Here is a 25,525-nt window from a genome sequence, read left to right as displayed (position 1 = left end):
ATTTCAGGAATCAAGATCCTTTATTGGTATGTATCCCGTACAGGTAGGCTATAACCTACACTAATGTAGACTAGACTACACTTATTGTGATTCGGCTCATAGACATTGCTACAACCATAAAAATGCAAAACATAAGAACATAAAATATGTCTAGTGTGTAAATGTGCAGGATCTTGCATCTTTATTTGTGTATGTGTATATGCACAGCTACGTCTGAACGTAGCCCTGCTCATGTGCTAGGTTCATTTAGCTTATTTCTGTCGAGTGCTGTAACGGCCCTGGTAGCTCGCCGTGATCGTATAGTGGTTAGTACTCTGCGTTGTGGCCGCAGCAACCCCGGTTCGAATCCGGGTCACGGCATTGATTCACAATGTCACGGCATATGGGTCCATCTTTTGCATATTTATTGTTGTTGTTTTTTTAAATTCATGCTCGATAATAGTACAAGAGTATTAGACAAGAATTTAGTGGAACAAAAATACAATTTATTCAAGTCTTTACCAACAGATGGTAGCATAGAGTTGATGCGCCGTTTCAAGTTGGTGGAAAATAAGCGTTCACGCAGTCGAATACAAATGAGCGTATACATAATATTAGTTATATTCTGCGTAATTATTTGTTTTGTGTACAGCTTATTTACATTTAGAAGATAATGCGACCCTTTAAGGGTGGCTTTGAATGCCAAGGGCTGCATTGCTTTTTCGTAGAGAGCTATCATATTGTAATAAACTAGGCGTCATCAATGGACAAGCTGGTTTATGTTAGTTTGTGTTACTGCACACCAGATGTACACACAATTTAATTATTGAAATTATTTTTGAATTATTGGATTACATGTTTCGCGGAAAATCCATGTATACAAGTAAGTAAAAACTCCAATACATCTGAGATGTGCATGAAGGAAAATAATAAAAACAGGCTACAACCCAGTCAACCATTAACGTTCTGTCCTTAATACATGTGGGCCTGGATTGGAAACATATACGTTGTAAATGAAGTGCACAAATGACCAGGGCACCCCCTGGTTGGTTCTTCTTGACGTCCATCACCAAGAGGCCCCGCCCTCAAGCTAAAGTTGCATTGGTGAACAGCGGAGCGGTGATGCGCCGGTGGGGGTGATGCCGCGGATCTGGGGACGTCCTAGGATTCGAGCCTCGCATTGGCACACTTGATGGGACAAAGATGCATCACACGTCGGCGGTTGTATCGGTAGCTGGGGCTCGTTTACGTGACCGAAGAATGTGGCCAATGTGACATCATTTATGCAGTGTTTAGTGGATTGTTCTGGTCCTAGAACGCCGACCAGCAATTTTCTGAGAAGATGTTGAGCCGATTTATGAGTGGCAGCATCAGGAATCTTGAACGAGAATACAACTGCACCGTCAGACTCTTGGATGATACGGAATATACGTGTACCATTCAGGTGAGTCACCTGTTCTTCGTGCGCTATTTATTGCGATTGTACTGACCTGGCTGCAGGGAGCGTGCAGAAGGGTTTAGCGAAGGGACGAGCAAGAGTCTGCTGGTCCTGCGGCTCTTTATCAGGGAGCTGGTTCATCTGTTGTCCATACAGAATAACGCATTTTTTAGCCCAAATGAACCAGCACGATGTTCAGTTGAAGGCTACGCTTATTGTATAGAGCTATGGGACTGGGTTGACTGCTCGTGTGAAGGAGCAGTCAGAGGAGAGAGGAGAACAAACCAACCTTATTCCTTAGCTGATCAAAGATGAGATATAGTTGATGCCTCCACATGCAGGCTATGCCACATTATATTTAGCTTGAGATATTATACATGGATTTGGGACACACATGGAAGGAGACATATGATAAAATAATGTTAAAGGTAATAATAAATTAATAAGAATAATAAAAGCTATTTAATATTTCTGCAAAAGTAAGACGGTATATTTAACGTTTCTTTTGTAAAACACTTAAAATACAAGGCGAAAGATCTAGGCATTAATATTGTTCATTCTTAATATTGTTAATATTACTCCATACTATATATATATATATATATATATTACCACAGGGTTAAAGATTGATATAAGGCACTTCCTGTGACAATCCTATTGCTTTAATGCGAAAAACACACTAGGATATAACGGGACAACCCTATGTAGTCTTACACACATCTCCATAACAGCTTTCCTCATAGGTACTCTGAATATATCAATTCATACATGCATAGTAAACACAAGGCCCTGTTCACTCAGTGCGACTTGTCTGTTTATGTTAGGCCCTGTTTAATCAAAGCTTACTGATGGCCCCTGTCAAAATTATGCAGTCTTCTTCTCTGCTTTCAAGTGGCTGGATACGGTGTTCACCTGTAGCTGCAGTAATCCTCAGATGCGTCTCTTTCAAGTTAGCAACATGTAGAAGATGCATCAAGAGATGGCCTATTTCTTTCAGCCCACCTGTATGGAGCATGTATTTCTGCTGTCATTTTGAATTGCATTGTTTGTTGTTTGTTCCTCCCAGTCTATGGATTGGTAAAGAGTGATGTGTGTGTGAGTGTGTGTGTGTGTGTGTGTGTGTGTGTGTGTGTGTGTGTGTGTGTGTGTGTGTGTGTGTGTGTGTGTGTGTGTGTGTGTGTGTGTGTGTGTGTGTGTGTGTGTGTGCGTGTACGCGTGTGTATTCAGCCAGTAGGTGTGCTGTGTTTGCAGCCGTGTCCTGTGCTTTTGGGGTGTGACGTCAGCGGAGGGTGGGGGTGTTAGGGGTGGTGTTGATGTAGCGTAATGCTCTGGTGTTGCCGTGACCCTGTGGCATTCTTGGCTCTCGCGATACACTGGGTAGAAAACACAATGCTCCTCCAACTCAAAAGGCAGCTACTCCTCTGCTACCGGCTGCCAGAGACTGAGAGACCATGATTGTTTTTATATAGCAGCACATTTTACCTCCGCCTCCAGGCCACCAGGTTATTGCAGGATTCCAGGACACCTAGACCGGGGTCTTGAGCAGGCAGAAGTGTAACTAGGTCATTGGTTCTCTGTCTCCTTCTGTCTCTCCTCTTTCCTCTGCGTTGAGCTCTGCTTCTCCATCACTTGGCTTTGAGATTCCTCTTCTGTCATCCCCACAAGACCTGTGTCCATTCCACCGGTGATCCGCTTTAATTGTTTCTTTTTTGGAATCACCCAAAGGCCGACATCGTCTGCCTTACTCCTATTAAACCATATTTTATCGGAAATAATCTGTTACAATCTGTCACAGCGGAGGCAGCCCTCATGCTTCTCTGGGTTGGACTGGTGCCCGCTCGTTCATGATTGCCGGGGCTCAATGGGTCTATGGCTCCAGGCCTCAGCTCAGGACCCCTGATGGGATGATAGGCCTCAATAGTAGTAGTAGTAGTAGTAGTAGTAGTGGTATCATGCTGATCCATGACCACATTTGGACTTGACTTTGTCCTTGTTTCAGACCGGCCTCCGCTCCCAGTGAATTCTGTATGCAAGTATCCACAAAGACAGGATGCACTCAAAGCATAGGCCAGCCACACGTAGGAAAAATCAATAGTGTGTGTTTAACTCCAGAAGCGGAAACCCCCAAACATTATCGTCATTGGTTTTCTATCATATCCATTATTGATGAGCCGCGGTAGTGCCTGGTCCCAGGGGCTTCATCACCTTATGTTGACATGTATTCTCCCATTCCTACTGACATTTGGACGTGTAATCCAACCCATTGTGTGTGTGAGTGTGTGGGGGGGGGAAGTGCTGTCTCCCAGGTGGCTCTGAGGACACCATCCTCTGTACATAACCCAGCGTGGGTCAGGTGGGCCGCAGGCTTTGTGTGTGCCTCGTTATGTTGGCTAAGACGTTGCTACGGTGACTTCCTAGTTACTCTGCCAATATGTGCAATCTCTTTATTTCTCCAAGGGAAATGCTCCCCACCTCCCCCCCCTCTCCCACTCTGCCATTGGAGAAAGGGCCTGGCCAAAGAGCCAGGCATTTGTTCCTAAGAGCTACGTTTGCACACTGGGAAGTAATTTATTCCCCTTGTCTGCCATTGGATGAATGCTGAGGTGACTGAGGCCGCACCCACCCCTGCGTGTATCCTTCTCTTTGTCTGCTGCACTCACATTTCCCGTTCTAGTCTGGCTATTTAGACCCCTTTTTTGGTTGCTTGTTATACAAGCCCATAGTTGCAATTAACATTTAAATTGGGGTGACAGTATGTACGAGGGCTCTATTTTATTTTCCTTTTTGTTGAAAGTACAGACTCCAGCATCTCTGCATGTCTGTCTATCTATCAGCTTACCTGCCTGTCTGCCTGTCTTTCTCCTCTCTCTCTTTTTCAGTCTCGGGCCCTCTCTCTCTCTTTAATATGCCCCTCGCCGGGTCTGTTTGAAGGGTAAGCCCTCTACAGCACTTTTCCTTGCCTGCCGCTTTTTCGCTCATCATTTATCGGAGCTGAAGAAGGGTGCGCCCTCAGACACGCTCCCTCCCACCGTCCACCTTGTTGCTGCCCTGCTTATGAAAGATTATAAAATGTGTGCTAGACATGAATGATTGATGAAACCTAATCTCAGGAGGGCGTCGCTCACTGTGATCACTGGCGTTCTCTGTGTGTGCAGAGGGCCGTGACTGAGCTGTCCTAGCCTGTTACGATGGTGACAGTACCCTACATCACAGGCTAGACATGGACACTATACTACTGTACTGACCACAGCTGTTTGTGGACCCCAAATAGATTTTTTGGATGTGCACAAATGCAACCGACCGACAGGCCATAACCATTGATCTATTTCAAATGTTTCGTGATTATTGTGAGGAATCGTGTGTAGGTCCCTCGTATTTGACGTGGCCTATTGAAATGCAAAGATTAAGCATTTTATCGAGGCGTGTTAAGACATTTTTTATCTTGCAGCGACAGCTACAATTAAGTTTGGATCCTAAAGAAGAGATGTCGAGTGAGTAATATTAACTACGTCGCTGTGAATTATCCCTGCCAGATCGGAATCATTTCCAGTCCATTCCTAGCTTGAATTATTTTGGAACGGAAAGTGCAAGCGAGAGGGACAGAGAGAAAGGGGGGTGGTGATGAATCATCTTTGAACAGCCCTCTTTCTTTGCTGCATATCACTTTCCAAGCATTGCTAGTAAGCACTGGGACGGCACAATGCTGAATTTGGCATTTTTTCTGCTTAATACGGCGCGTGTCGGCAAATGTCCTGTTTACATCCCCCCATCCTCCACCCTCTCTCCGCCGTGTGCGTGTGTGCGTGAGAAATGCTGGTTGTCTGGCCGGCAAGCAGCCTCTCAGGGTGTGGAGAGCCGTCTGCCCGGCCCTCCATTGTGTGGTGGGTGACAGAGGGAAACTGAGAGGGCCACGGGGGTTACGCTCCAGCTGTGGCCATGAATACTTACTTACGCACCTCCCCCACCTCTCCCCCGACCCCCCCCCCCCCCCCCCCCAAACCTCACAATGACGCCGGTGAGGCAGCACCAGTGATCCCCCCTATACCTTATATCTGATCCAGCATTCCTGCTTTTTAATAGCAGAACTTCTGATCCAACAGTCCTGCTATGTTATGGCAGAACTTCTTGAGGGAGTCTGCACAGCGCCTGGGCCGGAAACCAGAAACAGCAAGTTCTTCCCTGTTTCGTTACCACAATATTGCAGTGGATGAAGACAGAAGGGGATTTGAATATGAGTATTTCAATAGTTGCCAGCTAAAGTGCTGATTTGAAAACTTCAAAGACCCTTTTTTCACAGTTTACTCCGTCTGGCTGAGTTCCTGTTCCCCAATTAAGCGCTTACGATCCCCGCCTCCATCAACACCATCAGTCGAAACAAATATGAAATATGCGAAAGGAATTTAAATGCTACGTTTACTCAGATGGAGGTTTCTCTGCTTTCATGCAGTCAGATATTCGACTAAAGCCTGATTTGTGAGCCTACTCTATACCATATATGCCGTCAATAGCCCATGTCCCTCAGTGGGCTTGGGGTTGACTGTAAAGAGGAAAGGAGCCTGCAGGCCTGTATAAACACATTGCACAGCTTGTTGGTAATGTTCATACGCTCCGGTGGAATCCTAATAGCTGACGCGCCTCGCCACAGCCCCAGGGCATCGCCACGGGTAGCATTACGGGAAAACAACGAATCAGTAAACATGGCAATTTTCATAGGTAGAGGATATTTGTTCAAATGAATCTACACAATCAAAGGTTAAGCAAAATAACACATTTGTGAGCTGCATTCAAATGCAGACATTATTCAGGATGGAGATTATCCCTTGTGGCCTTTGTACATTTAGCTAACTTTCATCCACATAAATGTGTTTACATTTATGAGATGTTGTTCAATTACATTGTTAATCTACATTTTGAGATAAATTAACTTTATTAATCACAAACTAGAAATGTGGTTGTCATGGTGGCAAAATGACTTATTAGGGACATAATTTGCAAACTATAATGTACAGCGTGATACTATAATGTACAGAGTCATACTATAATGCACAGCTTCATTCTATAATATACAGTGTAATACTATAATGTAATGTGTAATGTGTCATACTATATTTTACAGTGTCATACTGTAATGGTATGTGTCATACTATGTTTTACAGTGTGATGCTAAAAGGATCAAAGCCTCTCAAAAGCCTCCTCTGCTTTTATCTTCCATCTGCCTCCTCATTCCCCATCACTCGAGTCCCGCTTTCTTCCCTCCTCCTCCCACTCAGAAGGGCCTCCCTGCCTGCTCCACAGGCCGTCTCTTTCCACCTTATTACGCGCTCCTTCTTCCTTTGTTCTGCAGGACCGCAGGGTTCCTCAGCCTAATGGTCCTCCTGGCTGCTCCACTCTTATTACCGTTTCTATCACCCTTTTGGTCCGCCCTGCTGCCTCACTGGCGTCCTGTGTTTGTTTCTCCTCACCAGTCTCCTCCTCCGTCGGGGGCTCTCAAACAGGACGGTCATCAGCTTTTTCTAGCCTAGAGAGTCCCCAAAGTCGGTTGTTCGTCATTGTGAAGATGTATTTATGTAGTCTAAACATAATCATCGTCTGCTATCGCAAATGAGCAGCGATTCCATGTTGTGTCCATGTCGTGTCACACTTATAGCGAGTGCACATGCTTGCTTTTCAGGGACTTTTGTAACCTGCTTTTTCAACTCAAGGGTACAACAGTATTTAATTGCGGTTGAGGGTGATGGGGTGAACAATAAGACGCTGTCATCGCAGGGCATGGATGGAACCTCTTAATGCTTTTATTTGAGGGATTTGGCAGTGAAACGAGTGTCTCGTGTTAAAAGCCTGAAGGGCTTTACATATATATATATTTAAATGTCTATATATATATACCGATTATTTTCCAGCCAGCCATCTGCTTTGTGTATGTGTGTGTGTGTGTTTTTTTGTGTGTATTTAAGGGAAAGACAAATCCCTCTGGTTACTCTACAGATGTGTCTGTGGCTGTGCAGAAGGACACTTGAGCTGTGTGGAGAGAATTTTCTTTCATCTCAGAGTTGAAAACACTGACAAAGCATTATTCTCCGGAGTATCATAACTCACAGCTCTGCAATACTCTTATGTACAGAGGTGCGTGTGTGTGTTGGTGTGTCTGTGTGTGTGTGTGTGTGTGTGTGTGTGCGTGCGGGCGAATGTGCGTGCTTGCATGCATGTGCATGCGTGCTGTTGTACGCAATATGAGTGGGGTTGAGGGTAGATCAAACCTTCCCCATCCCTTGAATCGACCTGAATATTTATATTTTGTGCAAGTCTAATGTGTGTGTGTGTGTGTGTGTGTGTGTGTGTGTGTGTGTGTGTGTGTGTGTGTGTGTGTGTTAATGTGTATGTGTTTGTGTTCTGTGTGTGTGTGTGTGTGTGTTTGTGTGTGTGTGTGTGTGTGTGTGTGTGTGTGTGTGTGTGTGTGTGTGTGTGTGTGTGCGTGTGTGTGTGGGGTGCGCATATGACTCTATTTAATCCTGTAGGTGAACAAGCTTATTTTATTATGGAACAACAATAAAGGCTTCCATAGTGATATGTCATTAGATGGCTCTCATTGTTGCGTGTCTGGCTGGTCCTAAAGATTGCACCCACAGCAATTCAGTCATGCAATCAGTCTCCTTCTCCCTTTGTGTGTGTCAGCGTAACGGTCAGGGGAGATGAGTGTCGAGAGAGCCAAAACGATGAATAGACACACACACGAAAGCACAAAAAGTCCTGCAAGCGAAAGCACACAATCAGCCCAGAATGTGTAAGGAACTAACCGGGATTTGCATCATCTTTGTTTGGAATGGACTTTCATTAATCATGTCCAATGAATGAACTCCGTGCTTGGAGTATGTTCGCCGTAATTGTAATCAACTGCCAGGGGATTTTAATTAATCATATAATTTCCTTTCTAATCAAAGGGACCTTTTGCCTGCTGGTTTCCGTGCGAGACGCTCCACCAACGGGTGGAATTACATTAGTTTCATCTGGGTGTTTTAGAATGGCTTTATTTCTTGAATAAATTAGATTCAAACATAGCTTAATGTGGTTATTTTTCACATATTCAATACTCTGCCAGACACTGCCCGTTAAAAACGCATGCATGCACACACGCACACACACACTCACACATACACAGACACCAACACACACACAGACACTCGCACATATACACAGGCCTTCACCCCGTACAGTGAGAGAAGCAGGCCTGTAGCAAGAGTCTCTGTGCCTGATAGAACAGGCGTTCCAGGAGGCCGTTTGTTGGGCTACGACAGACAATAACATCCTTAGTCTCCTCTCCTGTCCTCCACTCTACCGGCTGCCTTTATTATCTCCCAGTAGGGGGTCTTGGGAGGGGGGACGCCGCCCCGGGACTGTGTGTCTAATGCTGCCTTACTGGCACACTGCCACTGGTGAGCGCATCGTACCTGTTACAGGGCATGCCGTCCTTTGGTTCAAAGCCTCTGCTTCTCTCTTGTTTTAATTGGAGACTTGATGGGCTTTATCAGTTTTATCCAACATATGTTTGGTGTTTGCTTGAGGGATATTATGCGTGTGTGCTGAACGATCTCTTTGGAGTGAGAGTAAAAAGAGCTCTCAGATAAAATGTCTGCGGTTTTTTCCATTCCCATTTGAGATGCTCGGGCCTCTGTGTTATGGGAACCGTGTCCTCAGGTTTATCCCCTGGGTTACCCAGGCTGCATGGGAAGCAGTCTCTGACTCTATCGGGTCTATGGAGGAACCCAGAGTGAAATAGCCCTGTCGTGTTTCCCCAGGACACACCCCAAAGCGGAGCATGTTTGCTCTAGAAATGTTGTATTTCCTCCATTACTCTGAGCTTGTGAACACAGAGTACGGTCGCGTGATAAGACTCAAACGCTTACTGGCACGTTCCTAACCAACTCCAAACTGGGTGCACTAGATAGAGAGAAATAAAGAGAGAAAGAGAAGGAGAACGTCAAGAGGGAGGAGATGGAGAGAGGGATCCATATGGCAGCAGGAAGGGGAGCCTGGAGGGTTTGTGTCAGCAGCAGCAGTGCTGCCCCTCGACCTTCCAAAAAACCCTTTTCACAGAGGCTTCGTGTAGCATAACCACAGGTGTCACACATAACACTAATGAACTCATTAGGCACCCGCTACAGTGCAGGAGTGTTGTCGTGAATCCCATCGGAAATGCAAATGCCGCTTGCTTCTCCCGATGTGGTTCCTGAAGTGGCGTGAATTGGCTCATTGAAATTCAAGGAGAATGGATCGGCCTGACTTAATACGGTGATCAATGGGAGGTCAGCGTTGCAGGGGGATACTGAGGTGGCGCCCACATTGCTAACGGTGCTAATAGTGCTGACGGTGCTGACGGTGCTAATAGTGCTGACGCTGCGCTGCCGTCCCGCCCTGCTATTTTTAGCTGTAGTCACACAAGGCAGGTACGGCGTCTCTCGGGGCGCACATCAGATCGGATCAGGTCCATGCAGCCACAGTGATGACACACACAAAGCCCCCCCCCCTCGTCCCTATTTTTAAAAGACCCATATTTTGTATTAAGTAAATAGACCTACTACTTTAAAAATATATTTATATTTTTGAGCATTAACTGTTCACTGCCAATACATAAGACATGGTAATAATACTTGGCAATGGCAGTGGGGACTTCAAGGCAATCAGGCCTTTTTTCACTTCTATCAAGATCGTGTGTTCCCATTATTGCTTGAAAAACCAGAAAATCCTCAAATGACTTTTACTACACATTTAGGATACAAAGATCCCAGGTGACATCTCCTCTTACTGTAGATGTTCAGTTCAGAGCCTGCTCCACAAAAGTCCCAATGCAAGGCATATTTTATAATTCCTTAGGTTCCCTTGGCGAAGGGAACTTGACATTTCTAGTTCCTTACGACACATCACTAATTATTTCCATCTCTATAACCCCATTTCTACAAATGATTGAGTAATTACGTCTTTAAATAAATAATAAAATAATAATAAATAATAAATCCTGTGTTTCCTTACAGACAGCAGGGGAACTGTCTTCTATAATTGACCAGGATGGCAAACAGAAGCGTGGTCATTAAGGAGCCACCCCAGGGCCCCTACTGGATGGCCCCCTGCCAGCCCAGGGTCCCAGGGTCTGTGTGAGTGACAGGAGGTCACTCTGTTGTTGGTCAGCCTGAGTCTCGCGAATTGATGAATTGGTTATTTAGAGGTTGTTTGTTGGAATGTATCTGACTGAAGATGGGATCAAGTGGCGTTTTTCTTCACTCCCAAAACAGAATTGATAATTGAGGATATTATTACATGAAGGTGGATAGAGTCCTAGTATTCCTTTGGGAATTAAGAGGCCTAATAAAAGCATATTTCCATCTTGGGCTCATTCATTATCCTTTGATGCCTGAGGAAATTGAGGTTCTGGATTTGGTGCGCTGACGTGTATTTTAGTCTAATTAACCTGTTGCCTGTCGCAGAAGCTCCCTTTAAAATCCAAGTTGCTCTTTGAATAATGGATTAACGGAGATCTGTTGAATTATTCATGAGCTGCTGAACAATAGCGAGGTTCGGACATTCAGGGAATCGACTAAAGGTGTAATGCCAAGCAAGGGTTATCGAATCCAAATTGAATGCACTTGTCCCTGAACAACCCCCATGTTGATTGCTTGTTGAGCAAAAAATCTACATATGCTGTAAACTGAGTTGTGAACTTCAGTCCCTCTCTCGCTGAGTCAGTGTTTAGGGCGGTAACGAGCTGGAGAACCTTGGCAGCGCAGCGTCCTTTAGTGGTGGATGCTTCAGCACACTGCCCGGTGCTGATCTTCAGAAGGGTTTACAAAACAAGCTCACCTCCCCCATACTATCACCTACCCTGACACATGCCTTTGATTCTCAAAAGGACAGGGAAACCGGGTAAGCAAATTGCATACTAGCACGAGTGGTTTATTATTCCCTTTCAATACCACTTCAATACCCCCCACAATACTGTAGTGCTCATCTGGGTCCTGCATTATGGATCGGTAGTGGTTGTATCAAATAACAGAGGACACCTAATCCCTTATTGTGTCTCTAAGAAAACTGGTGAATGTCTTGGCTGGGATTTCGTCTGGGCTGTGTACTGGAGGAGTGGACATAGCACCCACTGGTTTTATATTACACTCAGCATGTTGAGACTCTCTCGAAGTAGGATCCTTTGATGATTGTGTGTTTGTTTGTGTGTTATCTTCAATGCACACTGCCACTACACCTATTGTAACAATGACCTGACACGCCCACTTTATGATTCAGGCTCTTTGGAAACAATCTTAGGGGAGGTATTGCAGGTGAAAAAATCCTTTCCTTCTTTAAGATGAAATATTAGCAAATTCATATTAACAAAAATTGTTGATTGTTTTTTTTGGTCATTTTATGTATCCCACTATTAATTTATTCACATGATTTGTTATGTTTTTAAATATGCACCAATTTGCATGTTACGGTAAACAAAACATTTCCTTTGTGGATTAAGTGAGACTATGGTATGTGTCAATGTGATTGGGCATTAAAAATGACAGTATGTTTTCAAAAATCCCTCTACATTTCTAGCCATATAGAGGCAGTATTTATGATTATGTGCCTTTAACTATTACGAGTAATGAGTTGATGAATTCAGCAGGTGTGCGAAATGTAACCTTGAGAAAATCGCCCTTAAACAATTACAATAATCGAATGGAGGTTATAGAAAATCATAACAATATAAACCATAGAAGATATTTTTATTATTGTGCGCATTTTAGGAAAGTTTTGATTTAGATTCAGGACAACTTCTTTAGGTTTTTAATAACAGAACATAAAAAAGGCCTCATTGTGTACGATATTACCACCCTATTATGTACTGACAAAATGTCCTAATGGCAATGACATTATCAGACTGACTAATTGCATTCATTTATTTGAACAATCAATTATCTTAATTATCATTGGAAATTTGAAGAGAGGATAGCCGCTGCAAGAGGCTTTTGTCAGTGAATCAATGCAGTTATCTGCATTGTATAGGTGTGAAGGCAGAATCAAAATTAATTACAAAGTACAGAGTACAATTTGAATACAAAAAATAGATGTTTGTCAGGGATGTGTCAATCACTCAAATTTGAATAAGGTCAAAACTGTCTATAACCGTTTCTCAAAAATATTCCTCAGAGTCTATTCTGGAATAAAACATATACTGCCATCCAGCTGTGGTTCAGGAAGCGGTCTCTCACACTGACCTTCCTCTGATATCATGGAACAGGCATTAGCCCTCCATCAAGATGCCTTATGCCACTGCTGGATTACCCAGGATTATGGCAAAACGTTGAGAATCTAGTCCACCGAGAAGGCCTGTTGGAATCACACGTGGTCGTATAGGGTGTGTTTATTACATTTGTGGTACTTTCCGTATCCTGTGAATCAAAACTAGAATTATTGTCGATTACGACGTGTATGACGTTCTGATACAGGCTAATGTACGCATTACCATAGCATGTCCAACTATTATGGCTGTTTATTTGTCTTCCTTTTGGGCATGCAAGAGGGATGTTATTTCCACGTTCTTGGAAGCTATATTAGCCCGTATCCATGGCAACTGTTCATTCTATCATTACCCAGGTGCACTGCATAGTACAAACTGCAGACTTGCATCTCAACTCCTTTCACCCAATCCTCTCATTGCATTCTTGACTCTGGCAGAAAGGCAAGATCGCTTATACTCAGTGTGCATGCATACACACGCTTCTGATTCCAGCGCTATTATGGCAGTATAAACCAGTGGTGTGTGAGCGCACATATCCGGCCCAAATAAGTGATTATGTTCCATCAACTTGCCAGACTAATGAGAACAATAAATCCTCAAGGACTGAAACTAATAATGGAAATCGCAATCATTCTCTACCGTGGCATGTTTTCTTGCCTCTATTGCATGGTACTTCTGTTTTGTTACAGTTACAACTTTATAAATATATATTAGGTTGATGGTTTCATCAGGCAGTGTTTCTTAGGTCAAGGTTTTGTAGTAACTTAAAGTATGACAGCATTGCTGTGTTTTCTATCTATATAATGATACCACTAGCCACCATCATATGAACAGGCCACCTTATACATAGCACAAACATATGACATGGTCCTAGTCCCTACATTCGTATGTAGATAGTGGATACAACCAAAAGGACATAAATGGGTCACCGAGAATGAACAAATATATTGCTCCTTTCCTGTATTTACAACCCAAACTGCTCTCTTAAGACACACGACGACGCACACGATGTCGGATTCCAGCCAGCGTGAGAAACTCTGCTTTTACAGTGTGGGAATCAGTGCTCTAACGCTGCTTTGTTGGGGGGAGTAGTGGGGGCCCGAGGAGCCTTAGCGTTAGCCCATTTCTTGGTAATCCAGTGGCAGAGCTTCGGATGGGCTCTGAGCTGGAAGGCGATCAGGGGGTCCCAGTGGAGGGTCTGTATGACGTGATCCTACTGTGGCATGAAAGGGGGCTGCTGGAAAAAAAAGAAAAAAAAGAAGCTAATTACATGGTAGTAATGAGATCAGGGTTTTTGTAATCAGCGTTGGTGGCTTCTGATTTTTTTTTAGCGAGGATACATTTGACTCAATGATTGCGTAAAGGAGCTTTTTCTATCTCGGAGATAAGCGCTTGCCGCTTATGAGATTCCCTGATCACTGAAGGTTTTCAGGGAGGCTGTCAGGGGACACTCCTGCCCTGCCCATGAGGGTCGGTCGGAGGGGAGTCGTGCAGATATTGGATTGTGCTCTCGCGCTAATTGGGAGCGGTAGAGGACAACCGTGCCTGGGTCCGTTCCACCTGGTCCTGCTTTAATGAGGAAAACCAGGAATGATTCACACTGAGATTCACATGAGTTCACGTGATGTGCAACAGAAAAGGGTTGGCTGCACACAGTTCCGATAAATGGAGCGGATCAGTCCGTAGCGCTGTCCTCCGCCCAGAGCTTAACATGGTGATTCATAATCACCATCAGCAGCCAGAAACTCCTTTTGTCAGTGTGAAGATGACGGCGGCGCTCGCCTAATCACTCTGGGCGGACAACAAAGGGTCGTCCTAGTAGTGAGCCGCCTTTAGCCTACTTTGGCTGCAGCCGGCCCGCTCGGGCAGGAGGGGTCTTAAATGATCTGCACTTTAATCACTGTCACTGGGCCAGCTCCCCATCCTTACTCTTTGTGTGTGTGTGCATTTTTCTGTGTGCGTGTGCGTGTGTCTCTGAATACATGCATGCATGCATTTGCGTCTGTGTGTGTGTGTGTGTGTGTGTGTGTGTGTGTGTGTGTGTGTGTGTGTGTGTGTGTGTGTGTGTGTGTGTGTGTGTGTGTGTGTGTGTGTGTGTGTGTGTGTGTGTGTGTGTGTGTGTGTTTGTGTGTGTTAAATACATGTGCAAGTATGTGTGCATTGCATGTATAGATGGATAGATAGTCTCAAATGAGTAAATAATCATCTTTGCTCTACGGCGGTCCCTATTTGAAATGAATGTGTAGCTTGTGTTCTCCATCCAACCCAGATCATGGGTTTTTCCATTAGTGGAAGTTTAATACAAACCTTGCCTGAGTAGATAAGGAACGATATAGTCGATGTCTGTTGGAGGAGGAGGATGAGAAGAACGAGTAAACCATGAGTGAAATGGAGAACGCTGACCAAGGGATAATAGAAGGATACGAGGAGTCATTTTTCTTTCTGGATTATTCATTTTAGCCTGACCTCTAACCTCTCTTAGGAGGCAGTGAGAGGGAACACTCCCCCCTTGAGAGTCGCCTCTATCTACCCTCACCTTGCTGCCTAAAAATAGATTCACCGAAGCAACAAATTTAAAATATAAACCGTGATGTCAGCGTGCAACGTAGCATGCAGCTCTCAGAGGGGGATACAGCGTTTAACACTTTGAGGTGAAGGTCGTCCGCCTCACCTCCTTAAACAAACTGCTAGAGCCAGCACACCTTTTCATGTGTATGCTTATGCTAGAGAGAACCCTTTTTTATGTTGTGATGTTGATTAGCCATTTAACCCTGTAGTTACAACACATCACACTGGGTTAGGGTTAGGGCTATCCCACTGGCATCATTAACCAGTGGACTGTAGCAATTTAAAGGTTAAAGCTATCAGCAATGAAAACGGCAAATATTATCCATTTGTGGAATAGTTATCCTATTAATCCTAGGGTTGAGGTATATTTAAGCAATAGATCACGCCATGCTGTGGTATGTGCTCATTATACCACTGTTAAGGGGCGTTGTCCGGCCCCGACGTGCAGCGGAGGGCCGGCGACCCCCTTCACAGTGGTATAATGAGCACATGCCACTGACCAGTGTTTCCCCTACCATTGTTCAGGCCTGGCGGGCCACCAGGCCAACGAGCGCCCCCGCCAGGCCAACAACAGGCCAAAAAAAAATCTGACAGCATTAAGTTATATCATCATTAGCATGGCACTGTCACACTAAATTTGTACCGGCTGACAAATTTGTACCGGGCGCGTCATCAATACGTAATCCATTCCAAACCTGCCCGGCAACAGATGATCAGATGATTAGAACCTTTCGAATGACGTGAAAGGTTCACGAACATTCGCGAACCTTCTATCTAGCGATCCGTTATCTGTATTGTGCTATTTCGTCCTTGACCTGCTTTAAACACTCAGTTTACTTGCTAAATTTGATTAAACAATGAAATACAATACAAATATAAAGTAAAAACAAGTGTTATCTAGCGATCCGTTTTCTGTATTATGTTATTTCGTCTTTGGCAACATGAGCGCAAATGTTTTTTGAAACCAGCTTTAAACACTCAGTTTACTAGCTAAATTTGATTAAAAAATGAAATACAATACAAATATAAAGTAAAAACAAGTGTTATCTAGCGATCCGTTAACTGTACTATGTTATTTCGTCTTTGGCAACATGAGCGCGAATGTTTTTTTAAACCTGCCCGGCAACGGACGACGCGATCATCTGTTGCAGGCAGGTTTGGAATGGATTACATATGGATGACGCGCCCGGTACAAATTTGGCAGCCGGTACAAATTTAGTGTGACAGCACCACCAAAAATCGTATTGTAAATAAAATTAGTTTATTGTTAATAACGTGTTTATTGAATCATTATCAACTTGTGATGGCTAAGCAAGTGTTTTACATGGAAATAACCAACAAATACTCTAGCATCCCGTGAAAAATGTATAAAAAAAAATCACACCATCAGCTCTTACCACCGGGCCTAAAAAAAATTCTAGGGGAAACACTGCACTGACTGAAGTGATCTATTGCTTTTATACAACGGTTACTATTATGGCGAAACGAAAGTCATAGACACACTACATTTAAAAAGAAACCAAGAAAGTCAAAATAGCCGTTTAATTAAAGAATACAAAAAAGTAGTCCCTCCTGGCTGCCGCTATGCATGGATGCAACACACTTTAGCGTCCCTCCGAGAGAAGGCTCCGATAGAGCGGTTCGCCGGCAATTTATCCTATGGAGCAGTTCACTCGCCGTGTGCCTAAGCTTTCGTTAGTCTCTCCATCGCCTTGCTCACTCCCGGAGTAACAAATTTACACGCTCTCCATCATCCAACATATGTTTTACTTTGTAACTGATTCTACTTCCAGGCGCGGAGTGATATGCAAACTTTCACAAAATGATCGGGCGTCATAGCAGTTATGTATACGCTCATTATACAACAGTTGGGAACCAATCAGATCGCTGGATTTAGGTCCCCCGTTGTATAATGTTGGATATTTATCCTATGAATCTTAGGGTTGAGGTACATTGTTGGATATTCATCCTATGAATCTTAGGGTTGAGGTATATTCTCTTTCTATTCCAACCTTTAATCTGTATAACCTTATCTTCTGAGTTCTTCAGGCGAGAGATTGTCCCGGCCTCATCACAGCCCGCCGTCTCCCAGTAGCAGAGCAGGAAGTGCATCTCTGTGCAATGTCTGGTCTTCGGGGGTAACCACCGCTCCTGGAAACATGGCGTTGTGTGAAGCTCAATTCACACTTCTAGTTGGCGATGATCCCTGTCGGCACTCAGAGACACGATCTTTGCAGCGCCGTCCTTATTCAAACATTGTTAACGTTCACACATGCAACCAGTGTAGTGGTTCCCACCGCACGTGTGAATGAGCGGACGAGCAGAATCAGAAAGGTGAGACTGAGGCCATGTCCACACCTACGAAAACAATCTTTTGGCCCCCCGCTTTCCTTGGCATTGTGGCAGGAATTTCTCCGTAGTGATAGAATCATAAAGCTCTAAAAACGCTGTAGTACATATTCCAGGCCTATATGTGGTGCTGTTCGCAGGCACCGAAAACTCTGTGTCCTTCTGGAGGGTCTGCCCAAACGTGCAAGACTTCTGCGTCTTTACACAAAAATCGTCTCCGGGTGGACAGTGCCTGAGTCTGCTCCGTTGAAGATATGTTAAAAAAGCCACACGTGTTAAAGAGGACGCAAAACAGGGGGGAAGACACAATTGCATAAACATTGTCTATTTTCCACTCTTTTGTGACAATCGAGACTAGTCGTCACTTGCTGAAACACGTATGTTTGGCAGCGGCTTGATTGGTTTTCCTATTTGGTCGTTCCACTGTGGATTTCACGTGTTTCTGAGGGCAAGAGGGAGGATTCTTCAGGAGAAGAATTACATATTCTAATGACTTATCCAATCATGTCGGTTTCGGCACGACTGTTCCATGCCTAAGCCATCGGCCGGGGCAGTAGCTCCCCCCGTTGAATCGGCTGTGCCTCTGTGCCAGCCAGACGCCCTACACACAGGACCACATTGCTACTGGTGCCTCCCTGATCTGCATGGTGATAAAACACAGGACCCACAGCCGTCTCAGGGCCGCTCCGCTCTCAGCTAGTCCAGGCCACATGCCCGCTCTGTGCTGTGCATCCAGGCTACCCCACCACCCCACCCCCCTGTCCCCAGGGCAAACAAAGCCCCCATTCAGGCCGCCGTTCCCCTGTGATCGTGCAGAGCAGCAGAAGTCTGTTCCTCTCTGCTAACTGCGAGGTGACCCGGCTTTTTCCTTTTCCCTTTTCTCTCTTCGTGCTACCAAACGCCTGAACGGCCCAACAGATTTGGCCTTATCTTGAGCACTAAAGTCTTACATTCGGTGGACACGGATCACAAGCCATTCTGCGGTGAAGGCCCTTTCATATTCATCCATGAGAGGTTGGAAGTGAGGAGATCTAATGAAGCAGAACTATCATGGTGTCCCTCGCTCCTGTACACCCTCTACACACTGCTATACTCTCCCCAAAGCTCTTATGCAGAATCTCTCTATCAGCTGAGTGATCATTATGTCCCCAGGTCGGATCCATACCGCCAGGCACCTTGGGGAGGTCATGTGTAGCGGATGCCTGGCTAGGATAGTATTGGAAAGAGACTAAAGATAAGATATATCTATTATACAGGAGGATAGCTATTGTATAGAGTCTAATGGTAGGCTACTTTATAAACGATATGGTGAGGGTACTAGGCTTTCAGGGATCTTATTAGTTATCTAGGGTACTTTTTTTACAGACTAGGTAGGGTATTTATTTTATACAGTCTGTAAGTAGTGTACTTATTGTATATTACACTCTATAGGGTAATTATTTCATACAGTCTATAGGGTACTTATTTTTTACAGTCTACAGGGTACTTATTTTATACAAGCTTATCTTTTAACAGACGGTAAGGTGTTAAAATGCTGGAGCTGAAAGGAAAAGCAGGAAAATGCACTCTCATCAGTCTTGTCATATCTTCCCTGCCAACCCGCCCGCTACCTGCAACCCCAGCAGTTGTTGATGGGATCCAGAGAGCATCAGCGCATCAGCGGGGTACTTTGGGATGCCATTCCTCATTTGAGTCTCCAAGGGGAAAGTTGTCCAAGTCCAACTCTGATGTAATAACTTGAGTCGGAGATCAGTAGAAGGAGAAGGTGAACTTTACTGACTTCCTCACAGAGATGAAGTCAGTAAAGTAGCTGAGTCTGGATGTTTGGTCTGAAGAAAATGTGCATGTGTTGACAAATGTAATTACATTGCAGACTCTCGGAGAGAGAGACAAATCAATTCATCAGTCATAATTAAAAGCCCAAGAACGTTTCCATTGCTTGGGAGGTTGACATTTTTATGAAAAGGGCTTAGAAAATTGCACTGACTCATTTTATTTGCTACTATATATTGGTCACCTTCTGCCATATTGACTCTATTTACCTTTCACAATTTTACATGGGATCCAATTCTAGTTTATGAGCAATGTTCGACATCACACAGACAATATTTCATCTTGACCTCCTATTTTGGCATGCGGGAATCAATATCTTATGTAACATGTGTGGGAGACAGCTAAAAGTGTATTCAGCCTGGAAAGAATTTTCGAACTGGTGTTACGCAAAATATAAGTTCACCTGGTTGACAGCTGGCAGGCTGGGCCCATTCCAGAGGACTCTGTCCGCACAGGGGGCATAAGGCCGGGCCAGAGGTTCCTCAAAGCTGCTCTGCTCTCACTTCCACTTTGCTTGTTGTGTTCCCTTCCAAACCCACCAAACTAATACTCCCAAGAACTTGTGGGACAAGACCACTGCTGTTGCTATGCAACTGTTTAGCATGAGTGAGTGAGTGAGTGAGAGAGTGAGAGAGTGAGAGAGTGAGAGTGAGAGTGAGAGAGAGAGAGAGAGAGAGAGAGAGAGAGAGAGAGAGAGAGAGAGAGAGAGAGAGAGAGAGAGAGAGAGAGAGAGAGAGAGAGAGAGAGAGAGAGAGAGAGAGAGAGAGAGAGAGAGAGAGAGAATGAGAGAATGAGAGAATGTTGAAATTGGAAACAGGAAAATCCCAAGGCGCATCATTGCCCATGAGAATGATGCGGGCACGATACTACAACAGAGTGTGTGTGTGTGTGTGTGTGTATGTGGATAGGAGCTGGTTCTTGGCACACAGCCTAGGAGTGATGTTAATATTTGGATACTTCTCGAGTGCAGCATATTGTTATTTACACTCATCGCCTTGCCGCCTTTGTTTAAAACCTGCTTCATGAATGCAAGGCACACAACAGGGAATGGTTCACGACATCGCCCATGCGAACAACACAAAGAAGGAAAACACAAACACATACACACACATACACATCTTTCTGTGTTTACCTCAATCTTAATTTATCAAAATTCTTTAATAAGTGCCTCCACAGAGAGTTCAGAGTAAGGCCTTTAGCCGACTACCTCTATTAGATTCTCAGTTCAAATCATTCGATTTTCCTCTAACCTTCAGATTCACTTCATATTCATTGCCAGCGAGTCACTGGCTTTATGAAAGATTTGTGTTCCTATTAATCATCCAACCAATGAGCGTGTGGAATGTTGTCGCAATGTAACCATACCGTATGTATTAGCTCATGAGCCATTTGTCATCGTCACACACTGAGTAAGCTAGATCGATTAAATAAGGTCTCTACTGGATTACGGTTCCCTGTGTTTCCCTGGAAGTTAGGGGGTATATATGATGGCGTTAACTGGCGACCGCCGACCAGTACACAACTCAACTAAATATATAACATAGGACTAGTTGCTTTTTGGATGTTTGAACGTGCCCATGTTTATATTGCCTAATAGGCTTACCTTTAAGCTGTTGTTTTTTCTAATTTAAATTTACGACAAATATGTTCTTTAATCAAATCTTATTTCATTACAAAACGGAAATCTCTGCCAGGAAATTGTACAAATCAATGGTTTATCAACTCTACATTGTAAAACAGTATTTTAGAAAAGACAAAACATGTCTTTTTATTTTTACCTTTATTTTAGTCTTAATATTTGATGTGTGATGTATGAACTGTACGTATATCTATATATAGCAGTTCCATTTTCAGTTTGAGCCATCTCAGGGATTAGGTATACCTTGACGCATCATAAGTGACACTACAGTAAATCTGTCCAATAAGCTGTCACAGCAGATCCCCTTCCAGCAGCCTAACAGCACTCACTAGCTTCAACACATCAACCACTACTGTGTGGGATGGAGGATGGGCACAGCAGTTAGCCTCACAGTCACAGGGAAAAACCCTTAATAACGCGTGCATGCACATTTACACGCATTCACACACATCCTACTGAAGTCTATAGAACTTAAGTGAACAGAGATCTATATAAAGAGAGACCGGTCTATAGACTACATCAAACATAGCCTGAAAGATTAAACATTATCTAATAAAGTTAACAAATTATGAATCCAGATCCAAAATAAATGTGGGAGAAGCCTTGTGTTTAAACAGATGTTTTGAAATAAAAATGAATGAATGAACATCTTTGTTTATTCCCAATACATCTATTTCCTACATAATTTTCCTTCCCTGCTTCCCTTCCTGCTGAATTAGGTCGCAGCTGCCTTGAAACACCAAGATGTTAAAGAAAGTTCTGAATCGTCCCCTTTTCACATCCTCCTCCGCTTCACCTGAAAACAGTACGAGCGTGGCAGTAATATGTCTTAGGAGGGCTACTGGCCTGGTCTTAAAACAGCCTGCGAGGCATAGGATAAGGCTGTGGCTCTCGCATGAGCAGAGGACCAGAACAACAGCATAGTCCTTCCTTTCCCCCTCACACACTCTGCTGTATTTAAATAATGATGTGGAAAATGGGTCCAAGGGGGAACAAGCCAGAGACATGTAAGCAGTCTCAACGCCACGCTGGGGGGAGGGAGAGGGGGGGGGGGGAGCTTGGCTCGCACCCATTCCCGCTGGGGAAGGCGAAGTGTAATCCGTCTCGTAACAAGTATTGTATTCTTTTTTACCGACCGATCTATTAAAAAGGAATGAGACTAAGCCCTTAACGGCTCGATTCCCCCAAAACAGCCGAGACAAAATACACATGAATAATTTTTATAATATAATATAAAAGACAAAGTCATAGACAAACCAGCAGAAAATAATAAAACACAGTTAAGCAATAGCATGAAGAACAATTTTTACTGAATGCTTAAGGATGTGGAAAGGGTCATGGTGAGAACGAGTGCCCCGATATCTGATTGTATTTGTGGGGGGCAGCGGGCATGGTGTGTACGAGATGATGGAGATTTTCTGCCTCGCTGCAGGCGAGAGTGTGTGTGTGTGTTTGTGTGTGTGTGTTTGTGTGTGTGGATGTTTCTCAATGAGGATTTGTGAGTCATGTTTGCTACAGCCCACCACCACTGATGGATTCCATCGCCAGCTTGGCTCTCTCTCTCTCTCTCTCTCTCTCTCTCTCTCTCTCTCTCTCTCTCTCTCTCTCTCTCTCTCTCTCTCTCTCTCTCTCTCTCTCTCTCTCTCTCTCTCTCTCTCTCTCTCTCTCTCTCTCTCTCTCTCTCTCTCTCTCGTATCTCAGCACCAGACAGCCTCCTGCCAGCCCTGCTCTTGCTGAGCAGCCTGCAAACCAAGCATCGCACTGAACAACAATTTATTTCCTGTTTGTTGACATCACATCACACCTCCCACCACTCCCTTAGCTCTGTCCTTCTCCCAGTGGTGTGAGGCAGTGGGTCTCTGAGCACAGTCACACGTCCCCCCTCCTGCCATCGCCTACATGCTCATATTAAATGGGTTTAAGCTCGGGAGTTGCTCGTTGCCCAATGATTTTTGTTCTCACTGAAAAATAAAGTGTGACAAATAAACTCCAATGGAATGGGCAGCACAATATATGTCATTCAGGGGATTAGCATATGCAAACAATGCTTAATTTATTCTCATTTGCACATCATTACTAGGCATGATTTTCTCCACCCTAGCGGTAGGGTAGTACTTCATGTGAAAGTGTGGTAGTGTAGAAATCATCATCATCATCATCATCATCATCATCATCATCATCATCATCCTCATCCTCATCCTCATCCTCATCCTCATCCTCATCCTCATCATCATCATCCTCATCCTCATCCTCATCATCATCATCATCATCATCATCATCATCCTCAAGTGGTTGAGATCTTTGAATCCCAGCCAAAAGGTTATGAGTTCGCAGCCGATCCTAATAATCCGAGAATAATCCTTTGCCAGGACACATTCCAAACCCCTTCAGCTTCTGAAAGCCCTGTTTCTGGATCCACTCTCAGTCCCTCTGGATCACCAGCGCCATGACTCTTCCCCCTCTCTGCCTGTATACGCCACCGCCACGACCTTTCAGAGGCTGTTACCGTTCTTTGGACATGACTTCAGGCTTTCAGTTCTCAGCCCACCTTCCTCCCCAAACCATGTCCGGCCGGCCCCATGTTAGACGGTCCTTTCTTAGAGATGCAGGGGCACTGCTCAAAAGCTGAGCCCCCTGCTCAACACTGAGCGGGCTCCACAGTGTTGAGCAGGCCGCTCAACCCTGAGGAGCCCGCTCCCCATTGGTTCCAGTGTATCCCTCAGCCATCTGTCTTTTCCCTTAATTTCCAATCTCCCCCGCATCTACCAAACAATCGCCGGCAGGCAGCTGTAGCCGTCCAAACAAGCATCCCTCTCAAGGCCTTTCACACCAAGCTGTTGTATTATGTGCAGACGTCCACTTGTCCTCATTGTTCTGCCTCCCAGGCAGCCACAGCCTCCTTTTAATCATCTCGGTATACATTTTACTGATGCTGTTGATAAAACGGTTTTTATGTTGTGCGGCAAATTTTCGGGTCCAAACTGCATTAGCAAGCAACCATGGCGGTGTTTATATTGTGGTTTTATATCAGGAGATTGACCTGATTTTTCATTGTCCATTTTAGGGTTCCTCTGAGAGCTTGTTCATTTAGGTAACCAAGGAGTCATCTGTATTTGTTTGAAAAGCCCCAATGCACCCAGTATAGAGGACAGAACACACAGCGTTTGGGGGACGATGAGGAGAGACATGGCGAACTCTGAGAAGGTCGCTCTGCACAGTCCTGTGGGAATAGAGTTCCTAGTTCATTTGAATAGTTGCCATGAGCCTATTCAAAGGCAGACTGTCTAATCCATTTGTCGAGAGCTAATTGGTCTCAGCCATGGACCTAATTCTAACTAAAAGCGGTTATACAATGACCCATTGTGAGGATATGAACTGAAGTGAGGGTGTGACGATTGTGCAGGACGTTCCGGTTCGTCCTCTACGTTCAGTAGACGGACGTGTGCGGTTTGTTCTCAGGGGGTTCACCTCCCTGAGGTCACAATCACTCACCATGTTCTGCCCTGTGGTCACACTCAACAGAGTACAGTGCGACCACTGACGTCACTGCCCCATCGCCTCAACCGCTGCTGCAAGGTGGAAACCTTTTAATAGAAACATTTACTAATGCACATTCAACGGCGCTGTTATGGCAACTACTCTGGAGAATATATATAGTGGATAATATGAACATTATATGAAAATTGTAGGTTCTGTCCAAGGCCTGCCTTGTGTAATGGAAATTATACTTTATTCACCACGTCCATCTATGGAAAGCAGACTTTAAGAAATACTTAAGGCCGTGCATGAACCGACCCAGACACCCTGGAGTGTAGTGCGTCCAAGGCATGCTTTAGTGACTAACTTTATTCTACTTTAACCAATGCATATTTCAGTATCTAACTGCATGAAGAGTCGAGTAATGTGGCCTAAAAGTGGACTACTTAGGCTGACAGTATTTATTTTTGGACAAATTTCATCTCTTTCTGTTTTGACTCGAGCTGTTCAGGGGTACGCCGACACCTGTTCATTCCTCCTGTCTCCAGCTCTCTTGTTTTGGATATATATTTACCATGTATTAGGTGGAATCAAAAAAGTGCGTGCAATTCACATTTGTAAACTGTAATCCGAATCGAATTCGCCAGGCCTGTTTTATTGCTACGTTTCAGCACCATCTTCTACCGTCGAAGTGGCTGGTGGACAACAGACAGTTTAGCTTAGGGGGCCCTTTGGCTATCAAAGCCCACATGCTGGGCGGAGAAGGGGCCCCCATCACTGCCACTTCAACCCTTCCCCATTGTCTCCAATGGCCCCTGGAGAGATCGCTTTCCAGCGGTGAATCCAGCCATGAAAATGTGGAAAGCTGCGAGGGTTTTATGTCTCTCTCCCCTCCGTGGACGGCGGTGTGTGCATGCAGGCGTGAGCGGTCCAGCGCTGGCGGTGTGTGTGTGTGTCAATGCTCTAATGGTGG

The 25,525-nt window shown here is 44.6% G+C and overlaps 1 protein-coding gene and 1 non-coding gene across 2 annotated transcripts in view; both read left to right on the top strand.

Annotated features, from left to right (window-relative positions):
• Positions 1–288: 288 nt before the first annotated feature.
• trnah-gug (transfer RNA histidin (anticodon GUG)) lies at positions 289–360 on the top strand. The gene has a single exon. It is a non-coding gene; the product is annotated as a tRNA-His (tRNA).
• A 786-nt stretch (positions 361–1,146) lies between these two features.
• The window catches only part of LOC130388758 (FERM domain-containing protein 5), a 48,162-nt gene continuing 23,783 nt past the window's right edge, over positions 1,147–25,525 (top strand). The window contains exon 1 of the mRNA XM_056598267.1: positions 1,147–1,423. Coding sequence (XP_056454242.1) covers positions 1,322–1,423 — 102 coding nt within the window. The 5' untranslated portion in view covers positions 1,147–1,321. The remainder of the gene's footprint in view (positions 1,424–25,525) is intronic.

Source organism: Gadus chalcogrammus, chromosome 9 (assembly GCF_026213295.1).
Source record: "Gadus chalcogrammus isolate NIFS_2021 chromosome 9, NIFS_Gcha_1.0, whole genome shotgun sequence".
In the NCBI taxonomy this organism is placed as follows: domain Eukaryota; kingdom Metazoa; phylum Chordata; class Actinopteri; order Gadiformes; family Gadidae; genus Gadus; species Gadus chalcogrammus.
The sequence above is the reverse complement of the archived record's forward strand: the minus strand, read 5'-3'. Positions and strand labels throughout refer to the sequence as shown.